Source organism: Purpureocillium takamizusanense, chromosome 12 (assembly GCF_022605165.1).
Source record: "Purpureocillium takamizusanense chromosome 12, complete sequence".
NCBI lineage: Eukaryota > Fungi > Ascomycota > Sordariomycetes > Hypocreales > Ophiocordycipitaceae > Purpureocillium > Purpureocillium takamizusanense.
Window position 1 is genome coordinate 403,357 of NC_063079.1, and position 24,929 is coordinate 428,285.

A 24,929-nucleotide genomic window follows, 5' to 3' on the forward strand; every position below is an offset into this window, starting at 1 on the left:
CAGTTATTGACACAATAATGCCCTGAAATCTATTATTATTTCGGTCTTTGCTCTTCTGTGCCTTGTCTCTATGAACTTCGCCTAGTGATCCGTAAGGCCTTCCTTCAAGAAGTAGGCCGCTTCCTAAGAGCTACATGGCCACAACGTGACGGTTGTGTTGTCGTCCCACGTGCAGCCGATTCCGCAGGTATTTGCCCAACGCCATGCCAACCTGTGCGACCTGAGCCTCACCAATGGAAGAGTCACACAAGTGGAATGTCAGAAATGCGCGCTTGTTGGGTATACTTCGAGTAGGCCGATGATAGCCCCGTCCCTGTTCACCTCGCTTCCATTCTTAGAAGGAGCATCGAAAAAGTTAAGACGCTGCACTCCCACCTCCGCCCCCACCGTCCGATCACCCACGAAACTGGGAACGAAACATGATGTTCCATCGCCGAATCGCCGAAAGCCCTCCGCAAATGGCTCATGTCTAGAGAACAGAGTAGAGGCACATGCCTTTGATTCTGCAAGGCTGCAACTACCTGTCCTACCCTCCCCTTCAGACGCGCTGTTGGATCCTTGCACCCGCCAGCACCACGATGATCACCAAAAGGAAATCGGCTTGAAGCCCTCGGGCGATGCGATGCCAAAGTCCCAAGGCTTACCAGGTTCACCCATGCTCTCTTCGTTCAGGACCCGGAATGCCTCCGCGCAAGCTGCAGCCGATATCCTCTCGTCCACTTCCCAAGCCAACATCTCGGCCATGGTGCGCACAAGCCAGTGTCGCGGGTTCAGCGCCAGAAGCTGCTGCACATGATTCTGCAAGCGGTGCGGCCACTTGCGCAGCTCCTCAGCGGCGTCGTCGTTGTTGTTTGTGACGATCTTATCCGACAGGCGGAACTGCGGGCACTGCCGCAGCATGCCCGCCAGCGTGACGCCCAAGGCCCAGACGTCGTCCCCGCTGCCGTAGTGGCGCTTGTACTGCAAGATCTCCGGGGAGTAGTATTGCGGCGTGCCGCGGAGAGAGCCCTTGCTTTCGAGCCGGCGCACGTCCCCGCAGTCGGCGAGGATGACAGAGAAGGGATGTAGGCCGCGGATGAGGATGTTTCGCGGCTTGACGTCCCGATGATATAGTCTCTTTTCGTCGTGCAGGTAGGTCAGGGCGTCCGAGATCTGGATCATGACCTGCTTGATCTCAGACTTGTCCATGTTGGGCGTCGCCTGGTCGATGCGCTCCTGGAGGGTCCCATACGGACACCATTCGGTTATGAGGATCGCGGCAGACGGATTTTCGGGATCCCTGTACAGCTCGACGAGCCTCAAGATGTTTTCCTTGTATCGTCATAGAATCAGAAACCAGTCCGGTCTCCTCAGTTAGGGGGCCAAGGGGGGTGGGGGTTGCTTGCGTACGTGGTTGAGAGATCGCAGGGCGTTGGCCTCGTGCTCTAGACCCCGTAGCGACTTGGAGGCCTTGCCCGCAAAGATCATACCGTCACTCACACGCCGGACCTTGTAGACGGTTCCATAGCCTCCGCGCCCTAGAACAGTGCCTTTGATATACTTTACAGCCCTGGGGCTGCGGGTTTCGGTCTTGGAACGGGAACCAGCATCATCTGTTGGGCGTGGGTCGTCTTCGCTGGGCGAAAGAACGCCGCCGGGTTGCACTTCATTAGACATGGCTGTAGCAATGTCACGAAGTGCCAAGATTCTGCCCCTCCGTCACCGATGTGGCAGGGTCTGCACCCGTGAATGTATACTGATTGTGGTGCAAGGAGGAAGACTAGCAGCAACTGGGGGATCGGGGTGCTTGATTGGAGGTCAAAGGATTGGAAGACGGAGGGCCAGCTGGGGGGCAGTCGCGGGCAAACGCAGCTCTTTCCTTGCCGTCGCCCCCCCAGGCATCAACAGCGCCCGTTCCTCCTACCTCCACGACTCAGTCTCTCTCATGCGCCTCTGTTCGGTCCCGTGAATCCACCTCCAAGCTCCAAACGGGGAGGGGGAGGGCGGCCATTGTAGCGCGGTTGACCAGTGCAGCCCCCTCCCACGGCACCGACCTCTCTGCCTTTGCGCAGTTGACGCCTCGCACGTCAAACGCTCGTCGACCAAACGCAAAGCCCAAGACATGGCGGCCTCCTGCAAAAAAAGGGTCATTTGTGTGACTATCGTACAGTGCTGCAGATACCTGCAAATGCCGAGCGACCACGAAAGCGTTGTAATCAGCTAGATATAGGACCAATCCATCATACAAGCAGACGCCGCAGCCAACCCATGGCCAGCCTCGCTTCCAGGTGTGTGCGCCGTGGCCGCTGATTCCAAAGCAAAAGGAATATCCTCTAATGGGGAATCTTGGAAAGCAAAGTCATGCGCCGCCAAATTCCCAACGCCAAACCCTTCCGTGACCCATGTTGAAGCCATATTTGCCACCTGGTGCGCACCTTTGAAATCACAACGCCGCGTCTATGCTGCCCATTCCATTCTTTCTCCGTTATTCCCTTGGGCCCCATCCCGCTGTGAAGCCTTCTTTAAGTTTTCCATCATCCTCTCTACAAATTCCATAGACCCGCGTCCAGGCACGTCGGCAAACTCTTGACATTTTTGTTCATCCACACGAGACGTTTGAGTATCCAACGGGGCGGAGATTGCACTAGTCAAGGCTTGCTGAGGCGGGGCATCCAAGGAGGATGCCCCTATTTCTGGCACTGAAGCATTTTCAACCTGTGGGCTTGGAACAGGTGACGCGGTCGCAGCTTGCGATATTCCTGGCAGTCTTGGAATCGGCACCGGCGTTGTAGACATCCTCAACGGTGTGGTCGCTTTGACACCCGACATGGGCGTTGGCGAAAGTGACGTTTGGGCAGCCGGGGATGCTTGTGCAACTGCCCTGTCAAGTTCGTTTGCTGGAGTTGCCGATGTACTTGAGGGCGGAGCAGGCGTTGGTGTGCCTGGCGTTGAGCCCATGGCGGCGAGGATATGCGGAGGTAGAGGCACGGGAGACTGTTTCGCCGGAATCTGCATTGGTCATTAGTATGTCGTAGATAGTATGTCGCAGACTGCAGCACAAGCTTCATGACAGCGATCAGTCATACCTTATACGACTTGGGAACAGGGGTTGGCTTCGGCTTTTGGGCCTGTAAGGGCTGGTGGGCCCTTTGCTCATGTTTTTGCATGCCGCCATTGGGAGGAGTAGCGCTCGGCTGTTGCTGCATGTTTGGCTGTAGCGGCACAAACATGTTGTGGGATTGCGAATGTGCAACCGGGTTGGGCTGTGGGGTATGTGAAGGCGGCGAGTGCTCAGCAGGTCTTCCGAGCTGTTGGACGTGATGCGATCCAAACGTCCCCATAGATGATCCTCTCAGACCCGGCGACATGGAGTTTGCGTACGGTCGCTGAAGCATGTTGCTTTGTTGTGACATGAGGTGCGCCCGCAAGTCGCCCTCGTACCCGTTTGTGAATCCGCCCCAAGGTGAGTAGGGCGTCCGGTACTTTAAAGCGTCCCTGCCATATGAATCAGCGTACTGCATTCCTCGGACCCGGTATTACTACATACCTGTTGTGGTTGACCTGGAAAAACGGGTATTTCTGGTACACTGATGAGTGAACCTGCCAGTTCGGCCGGCTCTGATGGACCGATGAAGGCTTCTGATATGTGACAGGCGAGGGCTGCTGCCAGGTTTGTGCTGGCGCTGCCACCGTTCTCGGAGCGTTTGGCACTCCAGCTTGATGGTGGTTCTGAGGAGCAGCTGAGGCAGTTTGTGAGGTGCCGCTGCTCACAGGCTCAAACCTCTGGACGGAATACATCCCACTGTTCTGATAACCCTGCCCGGCTGCGTAGTGATTCTGATTTGAGTAAGTTGATGGAGAAAGGGTATGCGACGTTTGCGCTGGAGCGAAATATTGAGTTGTGTGCATCTGCTGCTGTGAGTTGATCGGTCCCTTGGGCTTGTACACGTAAGGCTTATCGAATCGGATGCCAACCGCTTGCGCGCTCGTGGCATAGGGCGCGTAGGTGAAGCCGCCGGTTGCACCATGTCGCTGGCCATAAGCTACGGGTTTGACAGCCGCTGCAGGTTTGGGGGGCTTGGCAGGCTTAGGCAAGGTATCCAAATAGTTGCCCTTGGGGTTGTGTCGCGACTTGCTCGTGTCTTCGGTGTATTGCGCCTTCGCGTCGGTAGACGTCTTCCCCAGATAGTACCAAATCTGGTCAGGCTTAGAGAAGTCCACCTTTGCTTGGTTCGCGTTCGTGACGGGCTCGGCCAAAAACTCGGCCCAAGTGTAACCCTCGGCGAATGGGTCATCTTTCCTTGGCTTGTCCTCTTGCAGTCTCTTGGTGTTGAGCTTGTCTTTGGCTTTGCGTGATGCAGGCAGGGGGATCGCCTTGGCGGATGCCTTCGGAAGCCGAGAGTCCGCCGGATCGGGCAGCAGCAGCCACTTCCACTGAACCTCAATGGTATCACTGTCGTTTGTTAGTAACCCTTGTTCACACGGTTTGGCTGGTCGCCTGTACCTGGTAGGAAGGACGTTGATGAGGACCGTCTCGTCCTCTTCGCGATTTTCAACCACGATGCCCGCAAATATCTCGCCTTTGAGATACTGGAACTGTCGAATCTCGCCTCTCCGCAGTGACTCTGCCGCGGAACGAATGCGACTGTCTGCTTCCAGCACATCGGCGTCGTGCTTTTTATCGCGCCGAGTTCGGTGGAACCTGCAGCTAAAGTCGAAGGCCTGCTCCTTGAACTCGGTGCCATCCTCGCCAAAGACAGGTACGTCTTGATCCTCCACGAAGCAACCCGCGGCGGCGGCACACGTAGCGTGATAGGCCCGGGCACATTTGCTGTGCGAGCACTGAAAGCAGGCGCCTCGTTTTGACCGGCAGAGGAGACACCTGAGATCCAGGCGGTCTTTGTGAATACCGCTGACGTTGCAAACCACCTCGTTACCGTCGACGCTATCGATATAAGTCTCGGGCATGTAGAGGGCGCAGAGGCGGTGGGCCTTTTTGCCGTCCTCGGTGGGCAACAGTTCCAATTCGGAAATGTCGTGGGGACACAGGCAGCACGGAGGCTCGACCCTTGTCTTGATACGGAGCTTCACCTTCTTGACCTTGATTTTATCCTTACCTCCTGGTCCACGCTTCCTCTTGCGGCTACCGTCCTTGAATTTCATTCCGTGGCTAGCAGGTGGAGTAGGAAGGCCGGACATGTCCTCGTCGTCATCGTCATCTTCGTCTTCTGTTTCTTCGTACTCGGTCTCCTCGCCGCGAAGCTTGCGCTCAATCTCATAAACATTGATCCACACGCTATCTTGGGCTTGGGCACACTCGCACTTCTTTGCAATCTTGCCCATTGGCAACCAAGAGTCGAGGGCGAAATTGACAGCTTCGGCACAGTTGTACCCGAGATTGTAGCCGGAATGGTAACCGTAGGGATACGTGACGACGAACTCTCCGGGATATGACACCACCCTGTTGACCTTGATGCCGTAGTGTGTCAGCAAGTGGTGCGGGGATATCAGGAAGCCTTTGTGTCGAAGGAACTGATCGCAAGCCTTGGCATCTGCGGGCCAGACGTTCTTCATCGCTGCTTCGAACCTGCGAGCGTCAGCTTGTGAGATGCTGTACCACTGCTTCGGAGCGCCGAAGTGTAGGTAGTTGATGCTGTAGAGGTCCACGTCCTCAAGATGCCAGGCAAAAGTGGCCTTCCACATGCCCAGATAAAGATATGCCGTGTTCACTCCGGGGACCTTTGTGCCTAGAACATCTAGTAGGTTGGGGAGCTTGTTGAGGTTCCAGATCTCGGTCCTGTCGTCGAAAAGCGTGCCCATCATGTCGGCGCCATAGAGCGGAGCAGCGTATGTCAGAGTCTTCCAGTACGCCCTCTCGAGTTCCTCACACCGCTCGGGCGTATAGTCGGATATGTCCATCCGATAATCGAAGTCTTTGAAAGCGGCCTCGTCAATCATTGCCGAGCCTTCGCGGCGGCTATATTTGCGACGGGCAGAGACAGACTGGGTCTTTGCTTTGGCCTGTCTCGAACCGCCCATTCGGCCCACGGGGCGTTTCATGTCGTCGTTGTCCCCGACATCCTCTGCAGGGTCCCCTTCGATGGAAGCGACGGGCATGTCCTCACCAATTTGCGGCTCGGCCTTTGGCGACACAGGTGTCATAGGCCGCTCCTCTTCTTCATCTGCCGGGGCCATTTTACCCTTGCCCCGGGTCGGCCTCCCCCTTCCACGCTTCTTGGGAGTAGATGGTTCGGTTGCCGACTTTGGGGCGGTGGGACGTCGAGCAGGCCTAGGCTTGTCGGCATTGGCTCGGCGCTCACCGCGTCTCGCGGGCGGCTGGTGCTCGCTCTGCTCGCACAGCTGCCGCCACTGCGGTACATTGTAAGAGCGGCCGTGCAAGATGTTGACCTGCCGGTATGTGCCGTTTGAGCCCATGATATCCTGTTTGATGGGCTCGCGCACTCGGACGTGCTTGACGAGGTCGTCAAGAGGAGGCTGAGTATCTTTCCACTCTTGTGGGGGGATGATTTTAATAATACCGGACTTCATTCCGTAGCTATCCACCTTTTTCATCTATTCCCACGCGTTAGTTGGCAACGATATACGCGTGGAACGGTATGGGGGCCACGTACAAAACGTTGAAAGTCTTTGAATTGGTCCATGGTCGGGCGAAAGACGGGCACCGCCCCGGACCAGTGGTCCGGCAACACCTCGCCAATGTCCTCCTCCTCGACCTGCTCCTTCTGTTGCGCATCCTGCGCGTCTTGTGTCTGCGACTCCGGGCGGTATTCAAGTTCGGGCGGGACGACAGGGGGGTCGTCCAGAATGGGTTCGTCGTCGAGGTCACTTAGCTCCGAGTCGCTCGCATCCGACTTGATCGCATTGTTGCTATCAGGCGGCGAGTGCAGAAACGAGGGCGGGGGCTGCTTGGCGCACTCGATCTGATCCTTTGACAGATCAGCATCGTCGTGCGCGGCGACGGCCGAGGCGGAGGCGGAAACGGCGGCAGGTCCGCTGCCAGGTCCGGCGGAGACGGCGCAGGCAACGTCAGTCGACATGGCGGGTCGATCAATCTGAAGCCGCTACATGCGACCGGGCCATGGGGGGAAAGGTTCTGGCCGCAGCTGCGCAAACGGTACGGTTGCTCCGAGGCGTCGAATTGCACAGGGTAAATAAGCGAGCAGAGTGCGCAGGATTGCGGTCGCTGCTTTGCACGACCAGGCGAAGAGGTGAGGTGAGGTGAGTTGAGGTGAGGTTGGTGGTGGTGGTGGTCGTTCGATGCTGGGCACAGCGAGTGGCACAGGCAGTGGGTAGGAGGACAAGGGAGGAAGAGCAATTGACTGCCTAGTACGGGGGTCTGGCAGCGAGGAGGGCGCTGAGGGGGAGCGTCCGGCCGAGGTGGGTGTGGAGCAAATTTGTTAGCCATCCGTGGTGACTTTGGGTCTCGCGTGCTTGGAGGGGGCGGGCGATGTGCCGCAAGTTTAGGCGGCGGTCGGAGCTGAGCTAGCAACCCGAGGTACCTGCAGGGTACTGGGCGCTCTATCGTCTTCCCCCGAGGTACATTTGGCCGCCGGGCGCCCAGGCCTGGAGTTGGCGCGGCCTAGGCCTAATCAAGCACCTGGTGGGAGATCGCGATGGGGGTCAGCATTGCTGGCAGCCGCTGCACAAATGACGGCCTGAACGACTGGTAACGACCTCATGCGCATTGATGAAATCTTGGGGCTTGCCACAGAAATTGTCGACGCGCTGCGCGGTTGCATCGGCAAAGGTACGATTCCTTGAGCCAAGGCCGCGTGGCTCACCAGACGCGGCAGGCGACGAACTGTTGTGTGGGCCCTTTCGTCCTCCCTGTCTGAGAGACCGCCTCCCTGCCTACTCGGGAGTGCAGTACGTACTAACTAAAATGACACCCAAAACGCATGGCAGGCCTGGCATCTGTCGGCGAGGCGGCATGTCCTCTTCCCCTGTCGAAGCGTCATGCCAGGCCTGGCCATCGACGAACTCGTCGCTCTACGTGACAGCTACGAAATACCATTAGCTACCTTACTGCCTTTGTCCTAACATTCGAGTCCGTCCAAGGCCGCGACGTCGCGCGCGCGTGGGTGTTGCTCATTGATTCGATTGGTACGTACGCGCCCAGGCGTTCGTGCACCCCTGGATCGTCAGAGGCTGTGCCTTGCAGCTGCCACAGGCTGATGAGATTGATAAGATGTGTCCACGCCACTGGCACGGGGGCCTCGTCGTGGCTCCGCCGCATCTGCGCCAATGCTGAATCGACCCACCAAGTTCTTGTGCTTGAACGCCTCGCAACCGGCCGGCCGCCTCAAAGACCTTCCCGACGGATGTGCCCAGCGTCACCAGCTGTCGTGGCACCAGCTCTCGACGCAGGACGGCAGTCAGACTTGACATGCGCGTTGTTCCACACCGATGCATCCCGACCTGGCACGGCTTGGCGAGACGAGCATGAAGATGGCACGTACGGTTGCCTTTTGTCGCCACTTGCATAACGGAGGGATGAGCGTGCCAGACCGGGCTCGGACGCGACAACGGTTTGCCGCCACACGACCTGGGACTGTTCGAAACTGCGTGCCCAAGACTCATGGACTTTTCCCTGACCGAAGTGTACGAAGTACGTCACGAGGTATACAGTACGAGATACGCAACAAACTCGCCTATACCCCAGAATCTCAGGAACCTACGGTACTCTCCTTCAAACGACTGCGTCCGGACCAAGGCTGTCTGTCTTGCCGTACGAGGAACACTCAGCAATGCAAACGCTATCGGACCGCGCTACTTTGTGCCACAAACCCCGACTAGCCGTACGAAGTAGTGATAACCCTTTTCTCCCGACGCACCAGTCGTGTTTGGCTACAGAGTTGCCGTCAAGTCCGGGACGCGCTGGCCCGTCGAACAAGCACGGTATCGGACGGACCGGACATGCCCTTAGATCGAACACAAGCTCTGATCCGGTCCACTGTGTAGGCATTGCAGCCACCGCCTAGGACGTCTGTGCTGCACGTAGGTACCTGTGGACTCGGGAGTAGGTACGTACTTCGTGCTTCGTATTGCGAACTCGCCGCTCCGTAGGGCTCAGGCCCAGTGCGACACATAGCTCCAGATTTATAGCCCTCATTATCTCGCCCGGTTCTCCATCAAATCAACACACCAACTCGCCATGGGAAGTGGATCACCGCTTCAAACGGTTCCATGGTCTAACGGTTATGACTGCGGATTCTGATTCCGCCAGCGAGGGTTCGACTCCCCCTGGAACCTTTACTTTTGCTGATTGCAGCGATTGTGGTGATGCAGCCTGGCTAGCCATTTTTTTGCCTCGTCGTCAACCTTGACTTGAGGATTGAGGTTTTCTTGCGATCTGTGGGCGGCACGTGATCTGCGGTGGAAGTACGAAGTATGAATGTGTGAGACGGGACAGCTCCGCTGTTTAAGCTGTACTTCGTAGGGGTGCGAGATGTGAGGGGCTGTTGTCGCTGCTCTGGTAAACTTTCTCGGACCGTAATCCCATTGAACAAGCTTCTTTCCGATCGGTATTGGCTCCCCAGAGTGCCACGCGATAGGGTTCAGAGGTGGCGCCGGGCGCGACGGCCGAGACCCAACGTCTCCGAAGGTGCCGACAGGAATTGCTGCGGGAAGGCATCGTAGGAGCACTGACTGGCGGAACGCGCCAGGCACAACATGTACGAATACTTCGTACAGTATAGATGGCTCTGCTGGCGGCCATGATGGCGACGGGAGTACACTGCCGGGAATGGGCATGTCGGCGCGTCGGCCCTTGCTCATTGCATCGCTCCCGCAACTGCCTCAATATTGGACAAGCTGAAAGGCTGGGCGAAGCCACGGACGGGCCATCTTGTTGTTGGCCGCCCCGCATCATCATCAATCGTCGATGACGCCCGTCCGAATGCAGCAACCACCTTGCAGCGAGTAACGTTATGTGGTAGCGCCCGCCCGGCAGGTTGGGAAGCTCGTGTGGAGGAACCAAGTGCCCCTCACCACCCGCATCCCCCATCAGCCCCTCTTCGGGCCATGCAAGCCGGCGGCCACGAGGTCTGCCGCATGCCTTCCTGGGGGGGTTGGTCCGCACAAGCTGAATGGCTACAGGCGCGCAAAGCCCGGGGTGAAAGGCGTGACGAGGTGATGGCATGAAGTTATTGACGCAGATAGCTTAGCTACCATGTCAAGGTTTGCGCATAGAATTAGATGCAGGTGCCGGCTTCGGCTGTCCAGTAGCTCCTGCCTCTGGCTTGCATCCACCTCATCCCGCCTCCTCAGCCTGTGTATTTCTACTTCTACTTCTTTCTTGCCTCCATTTTCTCTTTGAATCGAGGCGACTCCCACTTCTTCTCCTACCTTAGGCTATCCCAGCTGGACTGGTCTGTCGCTTCGCCACACACGTGCTGTTGCTGCTGCTGCTTCAGAGCTCGAGAACCCCCGCCTGACTGTCGCGACCGAAATGGCCCCGCTCGGCACCGTCGCCGCTTTTGCTGCCTCCGCCCTGCTCCTCAGCCCAGCAGCGGGGCAGTCTACGGACGGAGGCGGCAGCGGTAGCAACACCAAGGTCTGGGCCGCCGTCGCATACATCTACAACGGCGAGACCTCGCCCGGCCCGCAGACGATTCTCACTCCCGAGGGCGCCCAGCAGCTCCGCAGGCAAGGCGCCGCCTTTCGCAGCCGGTACCTGGTGGGAAGCAATAGCAGCGGCACCGACTCGGCGCAGATACAGGAGATCTCCAAGGATGCGATTGACAACCGGCAGCTCAGAATCCTCTCTCGAACGGAGTCATGGATAGCCTCAGGTGCCGCCGCTTTCATGCAGGGCTTATATCCGCCGCAGACCGACGCCTACATTGACATGACGGGCTCCAGCGACCTGAAGAACAACTTTGCCGCGGGATCAAACGGCACGGAATACCCTCTGAACGGATACCAGTACGCACTGGTCCAAACCCTGTCCAGCGAGGAGAGAACGTCGGTCGCGTGAGTATTCCCGCACCCAACGTCATCGTCTTACAAGACTGACAGACGTCGTAGGCTCCAGGGCGATGTCGCGTGCAGCGCATGGCTGGCTGAGACAGGCGCAAACCTCACACAAAGTCAAGCCATTCAGGGCAGCATTGACCGAAACCGCGTCTTCTATCAGGACCTGTTTTCATCCGGGCCGCTCCAAGGCATCATCTCCCCAAGCGATGCGACGTATCTCAATGCCTACGAGATTTACGAAATGGTCAACTACCAGTATGAACACAATGAGACCGTCTACAAGGGTCTCAAAAATGCGAACAACACGCTCACCATCTTGCGGGCCAACGCTTTTGACCTGGAGCGAGCCAAGACCAGTGTCAATACCACGAGCCAAGACATCTCACTGAAAACCCTCTATAGTATTGCCGGGCGGACTTTGGCTTACAACGTCGCCAATGCGTTCAACGGCACCGTCGCCGCCAACGGCGCAAGCAGCAAGATGACCGTTATGTTTGGGACGCTTCGGCCGCTGCTCTCATTCTTATCGGTTGGAGGACTCTTCACAAGGGAGAATGTTGCCTCTGGCCCGCTCTCAACGCTTCCATACCACGGCGCAGCCATAGTCTTCGAGCTCGTCTCCCAGCGCTACGCGAGCAACGGGGGCGGCTTCCCGTCGGCGGATGATCTAAGTGTGCGCTTTTACTATCGGTCGGCGACCGCCTTGAATGGGACTTTTGCAGACTATCCGCTTTTCGGCTCTGGGAACGATGGGCCGAGCATCCCTTTCATGTCATTTGTACGGCAAATGCAGGAGAGGGGCACAAGTCCGACAGGCTGGTGCAGCATCTGCCGCCCAGAAGGAACAGCCCCCTGGTGTGGCTACATACCGAACAACAGCGAAGACCCCAAGTGCCCAAGCAACACCAATTCGGGAATGAGCCCGGCCGTCGGTGGCGTCATTGGCGCCGTCATCGTGCTAGGTATCATTGGTCTGGTCTCCCTTGCACTCTTCGCACTTGGAGGCTTTCGTCTGCGCCGGTCCGGCAAGCCAGAGCGCAACGCCACGCTTGGAGGGTTCAAGGGCGCGGAGCGCATGCCTGGGGACCCCGACGTCACCGTAACCAAGGTTGGGGCGCGCGAAGAACGCGTCGGCAGCTGGGAGCTCCGCGATGACGGTGGCCGAGGGCCGCCCATGACAAATGCAGGAATCCTGACAGGGGACTTTCACCGGGCTTCAAGGCGCATGGAGGACTCGGACGGGGTTAGTGTGGATGAGCCGCCGGTTCATGCTCGTGAGAGTGTGTGATGGACAATGTTGGATAGAGGCTTCGAAGTACATGCTTGGATAATATGACCTGGACGACATTGCAATTTCTACCGGCGTGTGAGGGGTCTCGGCGCAGGTTGGATCTGGTCCAAGGTGTGGTGGCAATGTGTTGACTTTCTTCCGTACATATATGAGGGCTGCCCGCCTTAAGTATTGATTTATTATTGCCGAATTTACAAGGCGTTCCTCCGCACAAACCGTAGACGCGGTCTTGCCTTAATAATTGCGTTTCTCCCGTGAGTAGAGGTCAAGGCCCCGCGTCATGATAACCTAGGTCGTCCTCTTCGTGATTCCAGTGTCCCATGCAGACGGAGAGTCACAAACGAGACATTGAAAAAGACGAAGCATGGGCAGGTTGCATGATCCGCGGGGGCCGGCGACGGAGAGCTGCCTCCGCACGAGACCCGGTAACACGGCGGAAGTTGCGGCTTCGGCTCCGGTGCAAACGGTGGCCCAACATATGCACGGGGCCCCATCCGCCTTGTAATGGGCGCAATATCTAATTTGGACGTAGACCAGGCCTTTCATCTTGATTTCGCCATCACCTATCAAGTTTTGTGTTGGAGAGAGTTCAACCTTAGATCCTTAGGTGTTAAAATTCGCCGTATATAATGTGGTGAACGTGGATTGGTTGCATAGAATGTCCCAGAACCAAGTGTTCCCCGGTTTCACTACGCTCCCGAAGCCGCTTATACGAAGCAGGGCTTCCCGTTGGCGAATTCATGCCAGACCACTGCCAAGCTGCCCTAGTTTTCGCCGCCCCTTGCAAGTTTCAGGGAGAGGTACCATCGGCCGTCTCGCTGAGTCGATCTCAGTGAGACCTCGGTGCGAGGGGGCCTGGTGGCGCTCTTCCAGTTCCTCCAAGAGGCGTGCCTAACGGCATGGTCTTGTGTGGAAGTCCGAGGATCGTGTGTCAGTGTGAAGGGGTGATTCTTTTGCACTACTCTTCTAGAATTGGGACAACTGTGTGATCTGTATCGTTGGATGATAAGAGAAAAGACATTGCGCTTCTGCCCCGTCCATCTGCACGAAATCTTCGTTCGGCACTCTCAAGTCTGGAGCAGCGCCACCAACTCGCCCGGCCGGCCATAGATCCTCTCTCTCTCGCCGGGTGAGGCGAGCATGAGACTAGCAAATCCTACCATTACAGCACGACCCGGCGGCGCTTGGGTTGATTACACAGGTTGGGGGAAGTAATACGTCACGCAAATCCCAAGCTCAAGACATTTTCAACAACGGCTTCCATATCCCGCGGATACACATATACCCATGCAGGCTTGATATTACACGCTTAATCTAGCTCTCTATAAAACCCCTAATGGTTTCCTTTATCCACGGCGCCCTCCGCTTGGGGTCAAACAAGGTCCAATAATTAATCCACCAGTATCCCGTGGTACTACCCTTACCCCCGAGCTCCTTGAACATCCGCCACATGGAGTCGTATCGCCGGAGACGCCACCACTCCTGCTCGCCGAGGTAACCCCTCGCGTAGTCGAGAACGACGGCTGCAATGCCCGCCGTAATGACTGCGGCGCATGACGTGCCGCTCATGAGTTTGCGGTTGTCGGGCATCTTACGCTTCGAGCTCTCTGGAAACGGTGGCCAGGCCGAGCGGACGCACTCCCCAAGGGCCATGACACGCATGTTGTCCTGGGGGCTCGGTGTGAAGAGCGAGGGGTTGCCGTAGCCATCAGCCGCGTGGACACAGAACACGTCAGTCCGAGATGCCGGCCACGCGACTCCGTCGGGACGGTTCTTGCCGTCGTTCGAGGCCGCCGCGAACATAAGCACCTTCTTGGATGCCGCGTAGTCAATTGCTTCAGAGACCGTGCCGTTTTCCTCTCCGAAGCCGAAGGACATGACGACAATGTCGACCTGCCACGTATCCACGGCGTATCGGAGAGCCTAGATGAAGTGGTAATTGGGTTGGGTTATCTGAGCTCGACTCAAAAGCGCCGTTATGGTGGCACACTTACCTTGGCAATGCTTTCTGCTGACTCGACGATATGCGGCTTCTTCTTAAAGACTCTCGCGACGCAAATGACGGCATTCTCCGCAATCTCGCGGAGGAGGACGGCGAGGTGCGTCCCGTGGCCGTCTTCATCATTCCATTGTGTGTTGGCCCTCTCCGGGTCAACAAAACTGCGATACAGCACCCTTGCATCGAAGCCGTACTGGGCTTTTTGGGTGCCTGACAGCTCGATGCCGCTGTCCAAGATGGCGATCTTGACCCTTTGTGCATCACAGAGCGTGGAGTTGCGGAGCTCGTTCCGTATGCGGCTGGTGGCATCTTTGTGATATTCGAGCCACCTCTCCGCCATGGATACTCTGGTCAACTCCACACGTTAGTAGCCTCGTCACTCTCCGTATGCAGACTGATGGTCTTCTTCTGAATAATGGAACGAGGCTGGGGAGTTGATGGGCATGACTCACTTGACTGGATCGACTCGTGTTTCGCCGTCCGTGTCCCGACCGTCTGCAAGAAGACAAATCTCGCGTCTTTTTCCAATCGTAATTTCTACCCTCTCTGCATAGTAACTTTCAGATATTTTACTGTGTTGACTAGGAGTGAGGAACACCATACCCTCGAGCTCGGCAAGAGACAAGTCGACGGCGGCAGCCGACGACCGCCGTCGGGCAGTGGTCCCCCGTTTACATGTATGCTGGCCCGTCGACTTGTTGCTGCTTTCCATGGCCTTCTCTGACATGAGAAACTTGCCAAGTTCTTCGAGACGGACCTTGTATCCGTCCCTGAGCTCCGACGCCAAAGGCTGAATGATGCATGACAATATATACTGTCGGATCGGGCCCTCGTGCGCGAGACTTTGGCTTGGGAAGTTGGATGGCGGTTCCAGTTTCAGACAGGATCGAGTGGCTTTATACAAGGCGGGCGATATGCGTTTAGACCGGTCTCGCTCACTCCGTGCCTCACACTCTTCCAGCCTTTTCAAAGCATGCAGGCCGTCGTAGTTGAACGCCTTCCACTGCTCCTTCTCCTGTGACCTGTTGAATTTGTCACCCGTGGCGATCTCGAGAAAGATGATTCCGAGAGCCAGGACGGCAGGGTGTGGGTGGTATTGCATGTGGGGCCTTGGAGACTTCTGTTGTTGTGCCTGTTGGAGTTCGACTGATAGGTATGGGAAGGTTAGCACTGGCGACGACACCGGCGACTGACTCGAGCCGTTGGCGCGGCAGACAAAGTAGACGTTCATACTACTCCACGTCGAGTGAAACCAGGAGCCCGGATACAGAAACAGCATGGAGTTGGCGAGAATATAGCACAGAGTTAGCTTCTCCCGAGGCGTGTATTTCGCGACATCCGATATGGCGGCACCGTCCCCCAGAAGTTGGTCGAGGCTCTCCATGACCGTATAGCTGTCAGCGACACCGTCGAGCAAATTGGGCGTGAGGTGCCATAGCGAGTTGTACTCGGCCACGAAGTCGACTTGGAACCCGTCGCTGTCGAATAGCCACTGGCAGATGTCGTCACTGACCAAGTGCCGGTCGGGTCTGGCCACTGACTGGGCCCTGAGCTTGACAGTCAGCAAGAGGCACTAACTTACATGACACCAGATAATGACAAGGACTTGTAGAGGGGACTTAATCTTACGTTTGTCTCTTGACCTCGACATTAGTTACCTTCCACTCGATGATGTCCCTGCAAACAGGGAGGAGGACCTCGAACTTGGCAGGGCAATAGCTCTGCGCCGGTGCTTCACTTGCTGTCACCTTGGGCGCCAGCTGGCGATATTGTATCAGGCTGAGCCTCGCCTCTCGCTTCCCAGTCAGCCCGGCTGCCTGTTGGTGCTGAGGACAGCGACAATTCCAGTGCCGCTCCAGAAGAGTGTAAAGACGGTTGGCCAGCTCCTTCATCCCATGGCTGGGATGTTGCGAGAGGTTGAACTCTTCGACATCGGCGGTGGAGGTATCTCTGCAGTACACGTCCAAAAGGTGCTTTCCGGCAAGTCTGATGCGGCGGACAAACGTTTGGCGCTCCGCCCTGGACTGCCTCTCGCGCTTGTGGAATAGGGACACCTTGCGGCCCACGAGGGTCAGGTATTCATCGCGCACCTCGCCGGGCTGAGAGGGCAATTCGAGGCACTCGTCGAAACCCCCGAGGTCATTCGACCTCAGGGACTTGGACAGGTCCTTTAGTCGTGGGAACCTGCCCTCCTCGTCTTGTTCCCCAGCCGAGGTCGATGCGGTGAAGTAGAAGAGGCTAGGGCCCCAACCCTTGGGCAGCCTGGTCTCGAGAGCCTCCAGGAGGCCCATGAGGACGTCGTCCCTAACGCTGGGAGCCCATTCTCCGCGAGACACGAACAGTGCCTGCCCTATGCTGATAATGTCTGAGTAGCAGTCCCGGGCGTCGTCGGCCAGGCTCTGGTCCGAAATCTCGCGCTCCTCGAATTCCTTGGCCAGAGCCCCAAAGGCCGGAATGACCTGGCTGAGAAGCACTAACTGCCACATTGCTGTACATCAGCTACGCACAGCGACGGAGATGAAAGGTAGAGTCGGATAGAAAGAGACCATTAGGCGATGAGAGTAGATGGGTTTGCAAACTTGGTTGAACGAGGTCTGGTCTTTGGTCTCCAGCCGTAAGAAGGGAGCGGGGGTGATCGACGTGCGAACTGAGTCTTAGCAGGCCGGGTTCAGTTTCTGCACTTTTCCTGCATGCAGATGGAGAAGCTGTTGAATATTTCCATATATCACGCAACGCCCGCTAAACCCCCTGTCACTTTGTCGCGGGTAACGCCCGGAATCTCACTTGTCCCGCGAGACAGCCCTAATTCGTGGAGGCTGCAGCTTGTTACTGATTTAACGCTCATCTCCCCCGCCCGCCTGCATCATTCCACATGAAGCTACGTTTCCCTGGCTTTGGATTTCAGCAACAATTTCATTGCGAACTCTTGCTCTGTCTGTTTCCCTAGGTACGAGGCTGCGCCAGTATGGCGGACTTGGCGGAGACTGAGTCGGATCTTCAGAAGCAGTCTGGCAGCCTAACGGAGATCGAGTTGGCACAACCCGAGACGGATCCTCAAGAGACCGCCAGCCTCAAGCATATCGCCGAATGCTGCGAGCGACGTCTGTACAAGCTCTTGCAGGACGAGGAGGACCAGGAGGACATTGTCAAGGCAAGACATGGGCACTGGACGTCTCGCCAGTATGCCGAGTTCAACCTGTGGTGCGCCAAAGTCGGCATCCAAGGCGAGGGCCTTCGGTCAATCGACGTTCGGCTTAAAGACGTGCCCGATATCTGTAAACTTCTCAGACGACTGCTTCAGTCGCTGGAGCGGGACCTTAATGGCTAGCATTGCCCCTTTCCGCCGTTCCTGTTTCTCTACTCGAGCCTCATGGAGGCTAACGGAGCCGTCGACCCTGACAAGAGCTGGAACAACCATCTGAGTCATGTGAGCAAATAATTGGTACCGACGACGACTACAACGATGATGACGATGATAATGATGATGCCGAGTCGGACGCTTCGCTGCTCTCTTTCGAGGCTCTATCCTCTGCCGAGCACTCCCAGGCGGGTAGTGCTCCTGATACTCCAGCACTGTCATCGAGGAAACGGAGAATGGCGCTACAAGCCTACATCGAAGACACCATCGACCGACTGCATGGACATGCACTTCGAATTGGAGACGCCGGAGCTAATCGCCGGCGTAGATGAATAGAACTCTATCGACAGAAGGAAGGCCTCAAAGGCGCTTACGATGGCTTCAAGGCGCTTGCGCTCCACGAAGTCAAGCTGCATTTCAAGAATGCATCCGAGCCCTTCCTCGAGCGATTGGCCGAGTCTTTTTCTAGGTGGAGAATTCGACTCGAGTACCTAAAGGAGCACCAGACGAAGCGAACCGTCTACACGTTCGACCCGGAGCGAGCTGCTGCTCCAGCGCTCGTCTAATTGAGCGACCGAGAGCTGGCCATCGGTGGGCCGATTATTTCCCGGACCTTCCTCGATACGATCCCTCCCCCGTGCAGAACGACTACTATTTAAACGACGAAAAACTCCAACTATTCGTTGTGCGAGCGCAGAGAAAAATTCCAGATTTGTTTTCCGCCTCTTCTAAAGAAGGTTCGTGTCCTAGTGCGTCCTCTCAGGCCACCGCTGCTCTAACATGGAGATCATCCGCTTAGCCCAGTCGGAGACGCTGCCAGCACAGAATGAGACGGGAGATGTTAGCGTAGTCACGAATGAAGTAGACGACAGGTACGCGACAAGCATCCAAGACCAAGAAGTTTCCTGGAATAGGTCCAAGTCACAGCCTGCTGACGCACGTTACACTAGACAACAACCCGGCGAGCTCCAACGTCCATGGGCCTCGTCGGATAACTGTGGTAAAGTGCTGCCGCCACCAGGTCAAGTCTCGAAAGGGGGAAGACTGAAAAGAATAGCTCTATACAAACTGGTGGTTTTAGGGCATCCCGGCTCGGGCAAAACCGCCATGGTAACCCAGGTGATGGCATTCGCTCGCTCCCTGACAGAACAAAAGTCTGCTAATCCGAAATAACACAGTTTTGCTTAAATCATTTTGTAGAGACTTACGACCCCACGATTGAAGATTCCTATCGCAAACAAGTCGTTGTTGACGGCCAGCCGTGCATGATTGAGGTCCTTGACACGGCCGGGCACGAAGAGTATACCGCCCTTAGAGATCAATGGATTCGCGACGCGGAAGGGTTCATCATCGAATATTCCATCAGCAGCCGGCGGGCCTTCAAGGAAGTGCGAAGGTTCCATACGCAGGTAATGCGGGTCAAGGGCATGCAGAGTGCAATCAGCAGCATCAGCCGATCTGAGGGCCTGCCCGAAGACTTGCCACCGCCGGTTGTACTGGTCGGGAACAAGTGCGACAAGATCACCGAACGCGAGGTGTCCACGAAAGAGGGGTATGATCTAGCAAGGGAGATGGAATGCGAGTTTGTCAAATGTTCTGCAAAGAACAGCATCAACGATGAGAAGACATTCTACGATGTCGTTCGGGCATTGCGCCAGCAGCAGCGGGTTGCGACTCCGCGAAGTTGGTGGTTGACGCGCCCGGGAGAAAAGCCGGAATCGCCCCCCACGACGGTGTTTGGAGGTTTGGTAGACAGGGTCAAGGGGGCCGCGAGGAGGGTGTTCAAGGATTGAGTCGTGAGATTGAGGTAGTCGCGCTCAACCAGACTCATATCAGATGGTGACCGTCAGCTGCCGGAGCATGAAGCGGCGTTTCATAATCCCCGTTTTTTGTCCGCCTTCAAAGAAAGTGAGACAGATAGAACAGCTGCGGCCGCCACCGAACACCACGAGACGGTCTGTTGCTGCTACTTCGTCCTACTGCTCTTTCAACAGTATCCGGCGGCGTAGTCGCCGAAAGAGAGACGTACGGCCAGCCGATATGGCGAACTAACAGGACCTTGCCCCCCCCCCCAAAACATCCGGTCAACCCTCAAAGTGCCGGGGGGGGGGCTCTCGGGGGCGCGCTACCGTAAATCGAGAGGGGGTGACTTGTTACGATAGGCAGGTCATCGTTTCCGTCACGATCTGATGCCTCTATCTTATAGAAGTCATACCGGAGGCTCTCAGTAGTATGACAGCCAAGGAGCCAGGTATAGCACCCTCCATCGGAAGTGGGTTCCTGCATGTGTATATCCCCGCCATTCCTGACACGGTTCGAAGTCGCTCCTCATTAAAGACTCTTTGACATGCCGTCTCGACCCATTCCGGAGGACAGTGTAAAGCAAGCCCAACACTTCGACCATGTAGCCCGGTATGTATGCCCTACGTACCACCAACTCCAATGTCCGAAGGGCGGCAAGAGGTGTAGAAATGGCAATTCCCTTTTTTTGGCACCGCAAACGTCAAAAATTAGACCACTTAGGATGTCACAGGAGCTCCTGTGGATTTGCCGGACTTCGAGGCGGGGAAGCGGTATTTTAATACGTCAGCTGCCTTGGTGCGGCTGGAACTCCTGCCTTCAATCAGCGTCCCCTCGGTCACAAGTGTGTTTCGAGAGCTCTACAACCCTGCCCCAAAGTCTTCTGCGCTCTTTCTTCGGGCGACTATAGTGGGACGCTTTGTAACTGTCAGGCATCCAAGACAAAGACAGAAATCCACAATGGGGAAGCTCTACTACTTCCAAACTCCCACCTTCGACATCAACCCCGAGAGCGAGGCGGCGCCCAAGCTGGGGAGCATCTTCGCGACGCTTGAGACGCTCACGGCGCCGCTTAACCAATTCGAGCACGTGAGGCCACCCACGAGCCTCGTCAACGAGAGCTCCAGCGCGGACTTTGAAGAGACGGCTGGCAGCAGCCTTAGAGTCACCGTGACGTACGGCGCTGGGCGAGGGTCGGGGGACCCCATCTACGCCTTTGCGAGCGATAAGAAGAACGTGTACAGCTGCAAGCTGCTCGAGACGGTCGAGTTCTCGCCCACGGCTGAGTTCGTAACCGAGTGCATACGCTCCTCGCAGCAGGTGCAGCGTTTTCTAGAAAGCGCCTTCGTGGGCCGCAAGCGCGTCTACATGGTGACGGGCCTCAAGATCGCCGCGGGCTTCTCCACATCATCGACCGGGGAGACGCAACACAACCCCAAGCAGAAAATCAACGTCGGCGCCACCCCCACAGGCGTGCCTACATTGCTGGGCGGGCCGGAGCTCGACATCGCGATGTCGCCGGGGCGGACCTTGGCTCACGGCTTGACGGCCAACAAGATCGTCGTCGCCTACCGCGTCATCCGAGTCAAGGTGAAGTGGGACGGCGAGGCCCAGTACAAGTGCATGTCGGGCGGGAAGTATAGGACAGACAGCAGCGACGAGGATAGTGATGATGACGACAAGTCCGGCGGTAAGAAGGACCAGTGGGACCTAGAGCCACTTGACGAGGGGGACATTGCTAGGGAGTTTCCGGACGCGGTGAAGATAGATGTAGAGGAGAGCACAAATGTTGAGGCGAACGTTTGAGCACTATATGCATGTGTCTCGTGGGTTCGACGAGTCGATGGTGTTCATATTGTTGATATGCTCTGGTTTGAGGCTGGAGACTGGACGAACTCGACACATCCGTTTCAGGGAACGAACCGTGATAAAAGGCGACGCGAGAACTAATGACAATGAGGATGCCTGGCTCATCCAGTTGCACGGCCACCAGCACCTCTACGTGCTGCTTGGCTCACTCGGAGTGCCTGCCGGCTCACCCAAGGCCGCGCGATTGACCATCCCCAACGGAGCTACTAGCCCCAAACCTATATAGCTTTCGTTTCCCCCACATTCTCAGCCAACCTTATACGACTATCAACGTCGCTACAAATTATTATTATAGAGCTTCATGACTGTCCGCCCCCGCCCCCCTTTTCTCCTTTCCCCCGCGGCTTAACTCCCCCTTCTAACCCCCCTTCTTCTCTCTCCATCGCAATGCCTCGCAAACGCGACCCCTCTACGCCGCGGACGCCCACGCGCCGCTGCAGCCACCATGGCTGCCAGCGCTGCCGCCGGCACAAGATCCGGTGCGATGAGGCCCGTCCCCGGTGCGGCGCGTGCAGCGCGGCCCGCGGCCGTCCGGACTGCGTCTTCTCGGTGACGCTCAAGTGGCAGGCCGACTATGCGCGTGTCGGGCGCGCGCTTGGCAGGGCTGGCGTGTGGTCCATGCAGCAGCATCGGCATCGGCATCGGCATGCGATAGCGGCCGCCGGACTCGGAGAGAAGACGCGGAGCTGCGGGCAGGCCGCCGTGGTGGCTCGCCGTGGCAGGATTTGGCCGCTGTCGGTGCGGGTCGAGTCGTATTCGTTTCTTAATCTCTTCGTGCGGGACTTTGAGGGCGGCGAGGACGGCGAAACTACGTTTGTTGTAGGATATGCTTCTGCCCCCGCATCGTCAATCCGGAGCGATGCATCATTATCAAGCCCGGCGTCCACCACCACCACCACCAGGGCTCACCAAGACTCAGCGTTGACGCGGCCCCTCGACGACCCCCTCCTCAGCAACCTGCAGCTCACAGGCCGTATTGTATCTGATATATATTTTACGAATAGCGGTGTCCAAACCTCAATCCACCGTCCAACGAGGCAGTGTGAAGATACTGCAGATTTCACGGGGCCACCCGAGGATGCATGTGTATATGTAGTGTCCGTGCCAGCTGCCACGTGGTGGTGGCTTGACGGACAAACAAGCATCTGCAGAGGGCTTTGACGAACTGCTACGCAGGTTGAGAGATGTTTCACGAAATGAAAGCCTTATAGATGGAAGAAAACGTCCATCCTCATGGCCGACCGACACGACAGCAAGAAACACCTTTCTTGCATAAAATTGCGTGCAGCGCTACATGGCAAAAAAAAGGTCGCTCGTTCATATACACCCACCCGCCAGGCCTGCCCATCACCCATATCACCCATTTTGACGACATAGCCATTCATATAAGTAGAGTTCCATGTTCCTTCCATCGCCACTCGTGGGAGCGGCGCGTTCACTCATGGCTTTTCGTGTACAAAGCTGCTCTGCCCGCCGTCCAGCTCCGATATCTCCAACGGATTCTGCTTCTCCCATCCACCACCGCCCCCCATCTCCTGCGGCTCCGGCCCGGCGGCCTTCGTATCCAACAGCTGTTGCTGCTGCTTTTGCCCCTCTTCAGCGTCGCGAGACCCAAGATCCCCCGGCGTCTCGTGGGTCGCGTCGCGGCGCCTCTGCCAGCGCCTCCACAGCAGGAAGCCCAGGCCCCCCAGGACAACGAGCACGGCAAGCGTCACGCCGACGCCGATGCCCGCCGCCGCGCCGTGGGAGAGTGTCGTCGAGCCACTACCGCCGCCACCCCCCGTCGAGGAGGGCGCGGTCGACCGCGTGGGGGTCGGCGTCGAGACCGCCGCGGTTGTGGTGATGGTCGTCGGGGATGGCGCTGCTTTGCGGGGGAGGGATACGTTGAAGTAGGCCGACTGGTCCTTGACTAGTGTGGTGCCCGCGTAGACGTGCACCAGGTAGCATATGGCGTCGAAGGTGGCCGGCACAAGGTCCTCGTCGCCGATCAGGGTGACATTCCAGGGCATGCTCGTGGTGGCCTCGGACAAGTTGCCTAGACCTGGGTCAGCATGCACGGCACGAGCGAGGGAGAGAGAAGGTCGAGCGTGGAGTAACGGCAAAGATGTCAGACGACTTCTCCCCCGCGCGCTCAAGAAGGAACAAGAAGGAAGGGGGAGGCCTGGTGTCTTGCCATCTGACGGGGGCGCCTTACGGTAAATTATTCGATACGTGGCGTCGTCGGGATGCTCAATCCTCCTGGGGAACTCGAGGCCCAGCACCAGGTCGGTTTCGTTGGGCGTCGTGAACTTCCACTCGACGGTGATGTTCTTTCCCCACTCATACCGCGGGTTGTCCTGATACCTGTCGGCCGTGGAGGAGAATGGCGGCGGGTGGACAAAGTCTGCGGCGGTGCGCCTCGTCCCGACGAGGCCCGTCAGGACGGCCGCCAGGAACACCAGCAGCAGCGGCCGAGTCACCATAGCGGGCGGCAAATTCACCACCCACTAGTACCGCTACCGCCACCAGACGACGACCATTAATTACCCTCTGAGGCCCCTTTCCCAAAGCCTCAACCGCGGCCCACGGGCGTATCGGGCGGATGGGGAGTCCACAAGGGGACAGGGCGGCCTTCTAGCCGGCGTGGTCTCGCAGACGTGCAGTACTTGGTAGAAATAGACGCGCGCGATGGTCAATCGACTCGCGAGCAGAAGAAAAGGGCAAGATCTGCCGGGGGAGGAGCGAGAAAGGGGAAATTGAGCAGGGCCGTTATTGTACCACCCTACGGGTAGAGAGAGAGGGGGGGAACGAGGAGGATGAACAGCATAACAGGGTGCTCGTAGCCCTTCTACGCTGCGCCCTCTCACCTTCCCCGTCTGTCTCTCTCTCTCTCGCTTCGCAATCACGTGGGCCCACGATGCAGCAGAACCCCCCGTTGGGCGCATCGTGGCACAGCAGATTATTCCCTCTCATCTTTCCTGATGTTGGTTGGAGGTGCATGGCATGGGGATCCGCGACGCGCGCAACGGGGCAGCAGACAGGCAGGGGCGAGGTTGTTGGTCGGTCGGTCGGTCGTGTCGCTTCTTGGCCGGTCCGGCTGGGGCCCTTTTTTGGTGTAAGTGCCAATCTGATGAGAGACCCCAGTCACCCAATCGCGCCCGTGACGGTTGGCGAGTTGTAATAGTAGTGCTTCCATGCCAACAACAGCGACCGCACATGCAGCTGCCTGGGGTGTTTTTTCCTGTCCCCTACTTTGGATCTGGACGAGGGTTCCTCCTCCCCCACTCACAGATGTGTGGCAATTCGTTCCTGGAAGCATGAAATCTTACACATAGCAACTGGGGTTGAGCCACACACTCATCTGACCCTCCGACGCCGTACCGACCGTTCCCCCCGGCCGGACCCGCTGATCCACCAAGCCCGTGGGGTGGGCCGAGCCTCTCAATCCCCCCTCCCCCCTTTTTTTTCTTCAGGGTCTTCCCCCCTTGCTGCGTGCGCTCTTAGGCCGTTCAAGGGCTCGGGAAGCGGGTATCCCATCGCTAAACGTTTCGCCCTTATAGCTCAGTGGTAGAGCGCATCACTCGTACCACCTGTGATATGATGAGGTCCGCTGTTCGATCCAGCGTGGGGGCAAACCGCGATTTTCCTTTTTGTTA

General features: G+C 57.3%; 8 protein-coding genes and 2 non-coding genes across 10 annotated transcripts; 6 read left to right on the forward strand and 4 right to left on the reverse strand.

Moving 5' to 3' along the window:
- Positions 1 to 582: 582 nt before the first annotated feature.
- JDV02_010336 (Non-specific serine/threonine protein kinase) lies at positions 583 to 1,656 on the reverse strand (the record flags this gene model as incomplete). Its single annotated transcript, XM_047992070.1, has 2 exons — positions 583 to 1,311; positions 1,390 to 1,656. 2 exons carry the CDS (start codon positions 1,654 to 1,656, stop codon positions 583 to 585), a joined length of 996 nt encoding a protein of 331 aa, XP_047848083.1.
- Positions 1,657 to 2,436: 780 nt separating this feature from the next.
- On the reverse strand, positions 2,437 to 7,037 carry JDV02_010337 (uncharacterized protein; the record flags this gene model as incomplete). The annotated part of the gene is made up of 5 exons (XM_047992071.1): positions 2,437 to 2,988; positions 3,066 to 3,474; positions 3,527 to 4,432; positions 4,484 to 6,552; positions 6,612 to 7,037. 5 exons carry the CDS (start codon positions 7,035 to 7,037, stop codon positions 2,437 to 2,439), a joined length of 4,362 nt encoding a protein of 1,453 aa, XP_047848084.1.
- Positions 7,038 to 9,180: 2,143 nt separating this feature from the next.
- JDV02_010338 lies at positions 9,181 to 9,252 on the forward strand. The gene has a single exon. It is a non-coding gene; the product is annotated as a tRNA-Gln (tRNA).
- A 1,017-nt stretch (positions 9,253 to 10,269) lies between these two features.
- JDV02_010339 (uncharacterized protein) lies at positions 10,270 to 12,420 on the forward strand. The gene is made up of 2 exons (XM_047992072.1): positions 10,270 to 10,974; positions 11,029 to 12,420. The coding sequence occupies exons 1-2, from the start codon at positions 10,451 to 10,453 to the stop codon at positions 12,263 to 12,265; spliced, it is 1,761 nt and encodes a 586-aa protein (XP_047848085.1). The 5' UTR covers positions 10,270 to 10,450; the 3' UTR covers positions 12,266 to 12,420.
- A 1,092-nt stretch (positions 12,421 to 13,512) lies between these two features.
- JDV02_010340 (uncharacterized protein) lies at positions 13,513 to 16,920 on the reverse strand. Its single transcript, XM_047992073.1, has 5 exons — positions 15,897 to 16,920; positions 14,871 to 15,814; positions 14,720 to 14,813; positions 14,263 to 14,614; positions 13,513 to 14,191 (listed from the first exon to the last, which is right to left on the reverse strand). Exons 1-5 carry the CDS (start codon positions 16,751 to 16,753, stop codon positions 13,583 to 13,585), a joined length of 2,856 nt encoding a protein of 951 aa, XP_047848086.1. The 5' UTR covers positions 16,754 to 16,920; the 3' UTR covers positions 13,513 to 13,582.
- A 312-nt stretch (positions 16,921 to 17,232) lies between these two features.
- Positions 17,233 to 17,957, forward strand: JDV02_010341 (uncharacterized protein; the record flags this gene model as incomplete). Its single annotated transcript, XM_047992074.1, has 2 exons — positions 17,233 to 17,590; positions 17,671 to 17,957. The coding sequence occupies 2 exons, from the start codon at positions 17,233 to 17,235 to the stop codon at positions 17,955 to 17,957; spliced, it is 645 nt and encodes a 214-aa protein (XP_047848087.1).
- A 448-nt stretch (positions 17,958 to 18,405) lies between these two features.
- Positions 18,406 to 19,418, forward strand: ras2_2 (RAS2 protein; the record flags this gene model as incomplete). Its single annotated transcript, XM_047992075.1, has 4 exons — positions 18,406 to 18,497; positions 18,576 to 18,625; positions 18,683 to 18,744; positions 18,804 to 19,418. 4 exons carry the CDS (start codon positions 18,406 to 18,408, stop codon positions 19,416 to 19,418), a joined length of 819 nt encoding a protein of 272 aa, XP_047848088.1.
- An 837-nt stretch (positions 19,419 to 20,255) lies between these two features.
- On the forward strand, positions 20,256 to 21,268 carry JDV02_010343 (uncharacterized protein). The gene has a single exon (XM_047992076.1). It carries the CDS (start codon positions 20,386 to 20,388, stop codon positions 21,229 to 21,231), a length of 846 nt encoding a protein of 281 aa, XP_047848089.1. The 5' UTR covers positions 20,256 to 20,385; the 3' UTR covers positions 21,232 to 21,268.
- A 1,465-nt stretch (positions 21,269 to 22,733) lies between these two features.
- Positions 22,734 to 24,042, reverse strand: JDV02_010344 (uncharacterized protein; the record flags this gene model as incomplete). The annotated part of the gene is made up of 2 exons (XM_047992077.1): positions 23,489 to 24,042; positions 22,734 to 23,329 (listed from the first exon to the last, which is right to left on the reverse strand). The coding sequence occupies exons 1-2, from the start codon at positions 23,754 to 23,756 to the stop codon at positions 22,734 to 22,736; spliced, it is 864 nt and encodes a 287-aa protein (XP_047848090.1). The 5' UTR covers positions 23,757 to 24,042.
- Positions 24,043 to 24,823: 781 nt separating this feature from the next.
- On the forward strand, positions 24,824 to 24,906 carry JDV02_010345. The gene has a single exon. It is a non-coding gene; the product is annotated as a tRNA-Thr (tRNA).
- Positions 24,907 to 24,929: the final 23 nt, after the last annotated feature.